General features: G+C 38.0%; 1 protein-coding gene across 1 annotated transcript in view; it reads left to right on the top strand.

Moving 5' to 3' along the window:
• The window catches only part of spon1b (spondin 1b), a 43214-nt gene extending 41577 nt beyond the window's left edge, over positions 1 to 1637 (top strand). The window contains exon 16 of the mRNA XM_079450581.1: positions 498 to 1637. Coding sequence (XP_079306707.1) covers positions 498 to 661 — 164 coding nt within the window. The 3' untranslated portion in view covers positions 662 to 1637. The remainder of the gene's footprint in view (positions 1 to 497) is intronic.
• Positions 1638 to 11947: the final 10310 nt, after the last annotated feature.

The following is an 11947-nucleotide window of genomic DNA, read 5'->3' as shown; positions in this document are numbered from 1 at the left end:
TCTTTCTCTTTTTCTCTTTCTCTCTCTCTTTCCTCTCTCTCTTTCTCTCTCTTACACACACACACTGTATTGTCAGCGTATGATGAAGTGATTCAGCACGGTCACAAACAGCATAACATTGAATGTTCTAGACTTATTGTACAAGGAAGTCTTTGCTACACTCCTTCCTCACCTTTCCGTCTGATATGGACAGAACGCACAACAAACACTCATACATCAGCATTAACTGCCCTGTCTCCCTTCAGCCGTGGAGGACATTGGATAATCTTAATCTCCGTCTTCATTCGTGAGGTCTGAACACTTGATCTTGGTTTCCACCTTCTTGAGAGGAACTGCTTTAATATCTGCGAACAGATTAAATGTCATGGAAGGACCTTTTATGAATGAATGCTTTGAGTTCAATAGAAGTGAACGGATTGCGTCTTTTATCACATTCATGTTTCGCATTACATTTTTGCTGGAAACCCCTTTCCTTTTCATGTTCTCTTTTCCTTCAGTCTGTCCGATGGCCAGATGGAGCAACTGGATGAGATGTACCGAGACCTGCGGCGGGGGAATCCAAGAGCGCATGTTGATTTTGCCGAAGAAGGCTAAAGGCTCAGAGTACGACCACTGCAAAAACTTAAAGGAGACCCGCGCTTGCAACGTGCAACCGTGCTAGAAATGACTCTCTCTGTATTACTGTAATACACGCACCCTGTCATAGTCACACTGTCTCAGCTTATCAAGAGGCCGAATGGAGCAGAAATAGTGTAGTTTTAACCCAGTGTTTCCAGCAGAGGGGGCTGGCGAGAGTGTGTGTTCCACAGTTAAAGCTTGTAGGATTTTAGAAGTACACAATGTGGACCAGGCTGTTATCTGTGATAGTTTTAGTTGCCTTTTTAATGGGCGTATATACTGTATTAATGTATAACCAACACTTTTCAGTACAACTTCACAATCTTACACTTAAAACATCAGTGTGCACTTCTTTTTGAACAGCCTTTCAATCATTAGAGGTCAAAACAGATGCAATGTACATACAGTACAAATAAAGGTTAGCATTATGTGATGGAAGAATTTGCATCCACGAAGCCTTGAATTGTTTGTGGGAAATTGGACCCGTTTCGTAATACAAGGTCAATAACTGACACATTTCGCCACCTGTATTGAGCGATATCGAGGTGGGTCACCCACAATCGATGCCCAATTGATTTGTACAGTAAGCATTCGGTGAAGATGGGGCGATTTTTGTTGTCAGCTGTGCAATTGGAACAGCATGTGTTGTTTTTGATGGAACATCCGGTTTAAGCATTGGCACGGAACTATAAAGCACAGTTGATCATTTAATTTCTCCTTGTTTTATTTGATTAAAAATCGTGGTATATTTACAGAGTTTAAATAGATTCGTGACTTTTTATCGCATTGTTAGATGTAGGCTGATGTAAAAAAATGATCTATAGGAATAGAAGCCCTTTGAATTAGACATTTTATTACGTTTATTGTGGAATTTTGATATATTCAGCTTCACAAAGCCTTGCCAAAGTCATCACCTTTCTCTCTCCCTTGTTTTCTTTCTGTACCACTCATTCCTTCCTCTACAATATTCTACTATTTTGGAATAAATCTCCTTTACAATAAAAGTTTATGTGACTTGGTTTTGGATTGATTAATTCATATTTTTCAATGTATGAAGCAGCCTCCAGTTCTTAAATACGTTGTTGGATTTTATATTTCTTTATTTTATATTTCTTTATTCGTTCATTCATGTTACATGCACTGTGTTGCCAGATAAACCAGTACAGTTATTACTCTCTGTACCCACTAGGTGGAGACAGTGAATTGTGTTAGGTGCAGGTGTAGTCAAAACTTAGTTGCGACACTGTCTAATGGTTAATTGTAAAAGTTTAGTCTCATAAAATCATTAATAGATTAGACGGGTTTCACTGTGTTTTGACGTGACATTTCTGAATTGTCCATCCGTTTTTAAAGTGTATTAGTAGCCAATGGACAGTCGCCTAAAATAGTTTAAAGGCGTCATGAAAGATGAGCAATTTTCAGTCCTTTTGACCAACAAGTAAAAGTTGCTTAGGTGTTACGTGGTGATCGCATATAAAACATTTATTTAGGTTTGAATTTTACACCGTGCATCTTTTCAAGCATTTATGAAAACTCCTATGGTTGTTAAGCTTGACAAGAGTGAGGTACGGCCCGGAGGCAGTAGTCTACCCTAAACACATGGTTCCTCTCTTCCGAAACATGATTCTCTGTTAACACATCAACTAGCATGGACTGCAGAAAACAATTAAACTGGGCCAAACACACCGCTGGGGTTGTCATGGTGACCGTGCACCAAGTCGTTTTATTGTGAAACACCGGGTAGCGGGTTTTGGGATCTTTTATGTTTGACTTATGAATAATAATTAGCTTTGTGACGTTCAAAATGCAGGTTGGCAAATTCTACTATGACGAAGGCTTTTCTCATAAACTTCGATTCGAACGTCTTAGGCCTGACCTGCTTTATATTCATGAGATAAGTAGGCTACTGTCTACGCAATTTACACCTCGGTAGTGGGGTTTGGTTTTCACATGATAATCTTGAAGCGACGTAAAAAAAGGTGTTTGTGTTCTCATATGGCTGCAGAGTTTATCCATTCTCAGGAGACCAAGTGGAAAGATTTTAGGAGTTGACGGCCGGAAATCCATCCTATCAATATATACCCTGCGACAAAACCTGCATTGTTTGTCTCTTCTGGGTACTTCATCGCGGTGATGCGTTCGGAAAAGCTTCGTTTAGTTTAGTTAAAGGGATAGTTCGTCCAAAAAAGAAAAATCTTTCATACTCACCCTCAAGTTGTTTCAAACGTGCATAATAGGTATGTTGAGCGCAAAGAAATACATTTGTAAGAATGTAAGCGACTGGGATTTCTGTGACAGTATTGACTACCATTCAAATGGAACTGTTTGCTTCTCTTAATCTATCTTTGTGTTCAACCAAACAAATACATTTACACAGGTTAGGAACAACTAGAGGGTAAGTAATTCATGACAGAACTACATTTTTGGATGAACTTTCCCTTTAAGATTTACTCAGTGGTACAACTGATGATGGCAACTGAGATTACTCCGTCTGCTGTGCTGAAATGTCTGGGTGCCATCATCGATAATTTTGAAGAACCATACGCTATTATGTCAGCGATGGTCGCATTTGTGCGTGGGTTAGAGAGAATGGTGCGATATTTAGGTCTATTGGGGTCCGTAGGGATCCTCATGATAGAAATGCTGGAAACCATGGGAACATACAGTAATAGTCATATTGTGGGAAGACCATGTGGCAAAAAAACATGGTGCACAAAACCTATATAGTATTTGTTGAGAAATGTGAAGTTGAACTGAGTGAGAAGTGGGTTCTGAATCGCAATGAATAAAGAATAGCTTTACAACATTGTGGATTTTTCAAATGTCACGTTTTACAAAACCACCATTTGAAATGTCGATCTTTCAGTTATTGAGCAGATTGACATTTCGTAGACTCCATCACCATCTCAATGCAATGTTGCATTCAACTAAATTCTGGCATTCATCTTCACAAACAGCCCAAAGCTAAAAAGGAAAACAGTTTTCACTAAGCTTCTTCTATAATTTAGTATTGTGTGTGTACACCGATGATATTTTATTTCTTTGTACACTGCACAAACTATCCCTGAACTTGTGCTTTTACCTGTGTTGAAAGTAGCCAGTTAACAATGCTGCCAGGTGTAGCTTCTACCCATGTGTGTGGGGAATTGAAGCAGTGATCTGTGGGAAAGAATATACTGTACTGTTCTTTCTTAAGGACAAAGAAAAAGAACATGATGAAGAATTTATAAATGATTTAATATGGAGTGAATTGACTGCCGCATATATTTGCAAAAGAAAAAGAAAAATTGAGCAAAAAAACCTGCAAAAGATTAAATTAGGTATTGAGAAAATAAAGTTTTGTAAAGAAATAAAGTTTTTCCTTTGCGCTTCCTTTTTCTTTGGCGTGTATAACGGGTCTGGGCATGCCTTCTTTGTTACGTCAGCGCAGACTGCGTTCAAGATGCTTTGTTTCTGATTGTTAACTAAAATACATATTGACGTTTGCTCAAGATAAAGAACTTAGTGATCAATAAATGCGGTGTTTTTTAAGCAGAACAAATGGCTGCCAAATGTATTCTATAGGCATATAGACAACGCAAGTGGTCATCAATCTGCCAAAAACAAAGTGGTTATTACACTTTCACTGTACTGTAAATGCTAAATATATTAACCTGTTGTATTAGCATACTTGATGTATAATATAGCATGGTTAAACTGTGGCGACTGCAGTAAAGTCATGGTAATATAATGTCAAAGGTGTAGCTTCCTAAAGGTGTATGCTGCCAGGTGTAGCTTCTTTTTTTTCTCTCAATACCTAAATATTATTTAGCGAATCATTATTTTTGTTTGCAGTTTTTTTGCTCAATACAAATATTTCTTTTGCAAATATATGCGGCACTCAATTGACTCCATGATTTAGATCTCTTCAAATCTAGCACCTAATCTGAAGCCTTATTGTTTCTGAAGCATTTTCTCACACTTTTCTAGCCCAACAGGGGGCCTCAGGATGAGAATGACAATGGGGCATATGCACACGGGACGATGACGTACGTCCGCAAAAATCTCAGCCGGCTAGGTCACTTCCGCTCTAATAGCACTAAGGGGATCTTTCACCAAGTGATTACGATGTGTTTAATAAGAAAACGTTACATTTTCAGCGGACCGACAGCACTTACGGGTGAACATTGTTAAGTGCCTCTGTGATCAATTCTAGTACGTGTAAAGGTTCACTTTGCTTTTTCCATATTTATTGATGTACCTTGAAACGGACAGCCTGAAGTGCTTCTTCTTTTCGTTTGTCGATGTATGACGAAGTGTTTGAATAATTAGACTTGTGCATCCTGAAGCAAAATGCCATTGTTCCCTATGGCGCCGGATCGGATGTAACAGCCTGGCTGACATTTTAGCGGAAGTACGTCATTGACCCGTAGTCATATACCCCAATTTAAAGGAACAACTTAAAATCTATATATTGCTCATTATTTGTAATTTTTATATTAAATAAACACTTTTCTGGTTAATCAAGTTCTGAAATATTATATTGGGAAGATATTTTGTAAGCCGGAGGGGGGCTTATGAATATTGGTGAATACAGTGGGGTGCATTGGAGTGGAAGGGTTGAGAACCCTTGGTCTAGTCCACTTGGCAGCTTAATCTGTCTGTTTAGACAAAACCTTTTTATATCCATTAAAATAATAACAGTTTATGTTTTACATGCTGTTTACTGGTGGGTTACTAATAGACCAATTTTGCCCCAAAATTCCCAAATTCTGTTTGTTTTTGTGCTTTATGATCACTGCACTGTCACACTATGAGTCTGTTAAGCTGATGTATCTTGTTGTTATGTATTAGATAGATCTTGTCCTTTGAGCTCACACTTGTGTTCTTGAGGGTTTCAGTCTTTACAAATCTGATAAGAAGAACTGAAAAAAAATCAATGTCGTGTCCAGACAGGGCGAGACATGTTTGCTTGTAAAGATCTTTATTCGGCTGAACCATGCCTTTGAGACTCGAATGGGAACGTTTATTTTTGGCACAAGAAAGCAGAGGGGGGGGTATTCATGGTTAAAGAAGGTGTTATTTTACTGTAACTATTCCATATTTTTATTCATTCGGTTGTATGCTTACAATAGAGACAAAGCGTGTGTAATTCTCTATAGGACTGATTGTAATGGCTGCTCGCAGGTACACGGTATAGAGTAATATAGCACATCGAGGGCTGAACCATTATTAGAGGGCTTAACTTAAGAGTGAACAGCTTTATTGCTGGGTATGTAATTGCTTCACACTACACATAATTACATGTAGGAGCCAATAAATGTAGGCATTTCAAAGGCATTGGCAACGTTGCCTTGGGTGTTATTATCTATTCTGTTCTTTTCTGTTTTCTGCTATTCTACATATTGTATTGTATGTAAGTTTTGACCACGCACTGAGGTCTGATTTATGTATTTGAATGGGTTTGTTATTATCTATGTAATACCTCCATGGGCCTTTTACATGTGGTGTGATAATGGTTTAAACCAAACTGTGTACATTTTTCAAGTTTTAAATGCAGTGGTCATGGTGCTTTATAATGTCGCGAGACCTGAATAGGTTGTGTACACATTAATTTCTAACAATGGCCCAGTAGCGAACCCTCAGGACCCTCTAGGCCCTCTGTGATGACCTAAACTAACTGTGCGCGTGCGCAGAGGGCCAAGGCTCAAACGTCACGGTTCTCTACGGCAATGGCTTATTATTGGATTTTTACAGGTCACTGTATGATATTGCCCTATATGAAAGTTTAATTTTTAAGTTTTCAAAACGGCGTCTGCTCTTCTCGGTGAATGCCAGCATAGTTTATTTATGTCTTGACTTTTCCTAGCATGTCTTTGTTCTCCATTATATTAAATCTTACTAAGCATCATTGTATTCTCAGCTGGTGAAAAACACGTGCTATTTTGGTGCAGTTTCTAATCCGTCTTTTTCCAAATCCATGATTGAGTCAGTGAAAACACAACTGAGATTTTCTCCATGTTTGTGTTTATTGAGAAACTGCTGTGATGGACTGAGGGAAGTTAAAGGAATCTGAATCTACAGCAGAGCTTTAATAAAAATGGTAAAAGTTGTATTTTATTTGGAGATATTTGGAGATTAAATTCCCCAGTCTGTTATGTTTCTTTCCTTTTATGGGGGGACCATCTTGCCGTATCAATCCTTCCAATTTTCAAATGACAGCTGTCATAACATGGTAGCTTTTCAATTATTTTATTATTACATTACTTGGTTTTGTTTACCAAGCTGCAACAATATAGACAGCGCTAAATGGCTTTCCTAGCATTTTGTGGTGCATCCCTGAGAGATTTCGCAAATGCCACCATATGCTACGGCACTGATGCTGAGGTGACATTTTCAAAGGTAACCACATCAGTCTGAAAAATGACTTCACTTAGAATTAACTCGACAACTACAGAGTGGCCTTTTTTATTAAATCTGGCTATTTCTCAGCAGGAGTCTCTGGGAAAGAACGCTAAATGCGCTAATACAGAATACATTGCAGTTCAGGAAAGTTTAAGAGTTTGTTCAAATGAGTTACCATAGAAATGCAAAGTTATAGCTAAAGGTAAAGTACATCAAGAATACATCTTTTAATAGTCACAGTGTTGCTTGCAGGTGATATTGCAAAACCATGGCAACTTTCAGGGTGGAGTAAGCTCTGAAAAAGGCATTTATTTTCAGCTTCGATTTTTTTATAATGAACCTTGTGGTATAGACACATCAATATTGAGTGCCACACGAACCAGGTTATGTCATAATGCAGTGGACAGAGCCGCCCACCTGAGTGATCCCAGCTGCTCTGACAGACTGAGTTCGGCTGTGATAATTTATTTTTTAACCTCATTACAGATGACACAACGCCTCTTTCTGCAGAGGGACTGTTGTCATAGCAACAGTGCAGCAATGGCACATTGACCTCTTATGGGACATGGCCTTTCTAAGCTCTTATACTATTATACTATAATACACTTTGCACTCAGGGCCTGTGATGCAATATGTCAGTGTACTGACAACATGATGTCATCAGTCAATGCTAGCAGAAACACATGGAATTAGTCCTATCAAAAGATTATACAAGATATGATGACAGACCAAGCACATTATTTGCAGTAGTGGATTAAATACGGGGAGACTAAATACTGAATCAAAGTAGTAAAACGACACATTGCTTTTTACTAATGTGTTTGTGCCTGCTTATCTCATGAGAATGGTGCAAATGCACCTTGATGTTTATTATGTACAAATACATTTAGGTGCCTAATATTGGCATTGAAGGCTCCATCAGATATCTCTAGCAGTGTTGTGTGTGTGAGAAAGTTAGATCTTTAGGTTCACAGGCTCACGTCGCATTCCTCAATACAGGGATTTGCTGTTGGCAGCTACTCAGATAAGGTTTCACGGTATTCAATAAGAGTAATAAGCAATTTAGGCAGGACTCAAACTAGTGACATTTAAACCATGAGAAATGCACTGCCCAATATACAACTGTGTTCTAATTGCAACATCCTGTGTATTTATGATATAGCATTCAATATAGTTGCTTAATTGTTCTTTCAGAGCAGGGAGAACACATCCTGACAATTGGGAAAGTTACAGTCAGATATGGTTCCCAGTGATCAATAATAGAAAAAGAGCCCTTGAAATTCCCACCCTTCTTTCTCTCAGTGTCTCTGCTGTGGCGGGGGGAACGTTATCTGACAGAAAAATTGTCTGCTGTCAGAGAGGGTTCCCCCTGTGTCCCATAAGAATAAAAAGTAGGTTTTGGGGTTTTGAAGCAAGGCTTGGCTACATTTTCTTTATTGGCATAGGGAAGGAACATTGCGACTGAGAAGGTTACTGTCAGATATGGTTCCCCAGCAATCAATAATGGAGAAATAGCCCTAGTCTGGACTCAAACCAACAACCTGGAAACCATGAATCCACAGCACTAACCACAAAGGGAAAGAACTTGATTTGGGACATGTTTTGAATTACTAGCCTTCTCTTCTGGTTTTCTAGTCCACAACAAGAAGGTTTTGGGTTTAGAAAACCTGTGAATTAAAGCACATTATTAAACAAGACACTAAATTTGCTTTGGACTCGACTTGAGTTTTAAGCCTTTTACATCAAAATGTCTTTATAGTGGGAGAACACATCCTGACAACAGAGAATGTTGATGTCAGATACAAGTACATTATTCCTTTCCTGTAGCTCAGTGGTTAGAGCATGACACAAGCAATGCGAATGTCATGAGCTAGATCGCTGGGATTACATATACTCAGAAACAAATGTATCAATGTAAATCAATGTAAATCGCTTTGGATAAAAGCATTTTAAATGTACATGTAAATAATAAGTGTCACCATTGTGTTCAATAAAGGACAAAAGGGATAGACAGGGCTCAAAACAACAGCTTACCAACTATGTAAAAACATAATAGACCGGTACACCACTAAGCATCTTCTATTGTGCGAGTTTGCACTTATAGAGATTTAAAAGCTCAAAGATTGCACACCAATTGTTGCTGTCTTCATACTTGTTTGAGCTATGTATATTTTTGTCAACAATACTGAAATTGCAATTATAAAACAAATTCCTAATCAAATATGAAATAAATAATACAAAAGTCTCTTTAATATTAACAACAAACTAAGAAATATCAGCGTATCCATGTTTACCAAGTTTGCAGTAAACACAGCGGCCCTTCTGTGTTATATTTCCTTAGCGTCCTTAGTTAAACTATCAGTGTGGACGGAAGATCCATCTCGACAACTTTATGAATATCACCACCAAGGCTGAAATCATAGAGCATAATATAAAAAGAAAACGTCTCTGCGTCTTTGGTTGTGCGAGACTTGTTTGTCAGTGTAATGGTGGAGGTGATGTAGATGTCAGAACATTCACTTACTCCTCAAACAAGGAGACAAGGGAAAGTTCCAGGTTATGTAAGTTTGCTCTGTCTAAAGCAGTGAATGTAATCAAGTAACGGTGTGGTGTCTCATGGCTGTTGGATGCATGCAGCTGCTTTGAACATTTTTAGCCTGTATACAGCCAACTTGAATAATATATAGCACCTCTGGGATCAACATTTCCAACAGTAGAGACTCATTTGAACCTCTTACTATTGATGGAGGATCTGGCTGATATCTTAGTGTAAATTCGTACACCTCAAAAAGCTGTAGTTTTTTATTTGCTTTCCATATCAACATTTACACTGTTAGACATTTGATATATTTTATTTTCATATAGATGAAAATATTCTGTGACAACTATCAAAAATGGCTGGAAAAGGTATGTACTTTGACTCTAGTTTTATCTTAAAGTTGCATTTTACAACTTTTGCCTCTATATCGCCATTTCTGTTTGAAACACACTTACCTTTAAAAGGGTTTTAGTCGAGTCGCATCGAATTCACATTTACCACAAAATCTTACTTTATTATAAATCTTTATGACCGTTGCGCAAAGGGGTTTAAGTAAGCAGACAGTTTTAAACACTTCATATTTCATGAACTGATTTGTAGATTATTTATAATAAATAATACATTTGATTGCTAATAGAAATGTTAGAGATTGCAGCTTTGATGGTAAATTGTCAAATTTTTCTTTTTTGTCGGCCTCCGACTGAGATTCATTTATAAGCAAAGTGATCAGGAAATTCTTAAGCTCTAAACATTGAGTAAATCTAAGTATCTTTCTTTAGACTTGACTTACAAAGATTTAACAAATGTATCTTGCAGGTTTATCAATCTTCTTTTTTGTATGATTTAAAAAAAAGCTTAACTCACAATTGTATGTTACATTAAGACCAATACAAATATTTCAAGGTTGTTAAACTATTATTTAAAAGTATATTTTAAGGCCGAAAAAAACACGTCTTATAAGTCAAAGGTGGCACGGCGTTCTGCTTCTGTGCTACCTCCGAACTGACTGTTTTCATTCACTCTGTCTGTTTCAGGAACAGCTGTGGAGAGACATGACTGGTCACTAGATCAGTCCCGAATGAATAATCCAACAGGAAACACAGAACCTGCATTATCACAGAGAACAGCTCTGTGTGTTGACACTGAGGAAAATGGCTGGCACTTAAAAAGTGTGAGAGCTAATTAAAACGCAAGATGTGCCACCGCACGACCATAGAAATCAGCTAAAGGAGAGAGAGGGTGCCACTGAGAAAAGCAAGGGTGAGAGATCTACACATATCATTAGCGTTTATACTTTGATGGAGGACAGTCTGCGCTTGTCTGCGCTTTGACTCAAGTCTTTGTATATCTCTTTAGATTTGTTAATGATGTCTGAACACAAGGAGCGTCTTTGAGGAGGTTCGGTCTTTTAGTTATCACAGACAGCTACAGAGCAGATGAGGAAGGGGAAGGGCGAGGAAAGAATCGACTTAAGCCTTCTGATGTTGTTTTGAAGTGATAGAGCTGTAGCTGCCAGAGTCTTTGAACTTGGGGCAGGAGAAACCTCTCACTATCCATTACTGATATAGGATCCATGCTTCTGGAGATAGCGTTACGTAATCCATCAAAAAAGCAGGACTTAACCTGGCAGTCATCTCTTTTAAAGTTCATGTGCGGACGACAGTGAATAAAATGTGTGTTCTTGATGCTTGCTTTGTTGAATACATTTAATAGTTTTCCAGTTTGTTTAGCTGGATAGCACAATCCATCTGGCTTACATGTATTTGATGTCTGCATTTGCATCTGCAATACTTTGCTCATCTGCAATACGTCTCGGTGACGTCTGACCGTCTGTAATACGTCCGCGAAAGATCTGGAGATCTGGAAACATCTGCTGAACATCTTAGAAAGAGCTGCTGTTGTTCATCCATTCTGAATCATAAACATCTTACAGACATCTTCTAGATCTTACAGACATCTTCTCCGAGACGTATTGCAGATGAGCCAACTACGTATTGTAGATGTCTTGCAGATGTAAATGCAGACGTCAAATAGACGTAAGCCAGATGTGTGCTATCAGGGATCCCTGTCCTTGCATCTTTATTAATTGACTCTGTGTGTAGTTGGGTTGTTTAGTCACTTTGGTCCTGTGTGAAATCTTTTGTTCTAGATAACCTTTGTTCTTTCATCATTTCAAATTAATTAAAAAAATGTTATGATAGTTTTACAATTGTTGGTTTTTGTCACCTGATCACATGAACAACATTTGCAGTCACCCCAAAAAATTATATAAAAAAATGAATTGTATCATCCCCAAATCTGCAGATTTAGGTTTTTTAACATTACACAAATTGATCGAATAAAAGCAATGTTAAACGAACATTATATCTATTTTAAACATGTTAAAGAACAATAAAAACGCAAGGG

Source organism: Barbatula barbatula, assembly GCF_947034865.1.
Source record: "Barbatula barbatula genome assembly, chromosome: 25".
Classification (NCBI taxonomy): domain Eukaryota; kingdom Metazoa; phylum Chordata; class Actinopteri; order Cypriniformes; family Nemacheilidae; genus Barbatula; species Barbatula barbatula.
The sequence above is the reverse complement of the archived record's forward strand: the minus strand, read 5'-3'. Positions and strand labels throughout refer to the sequence as shown.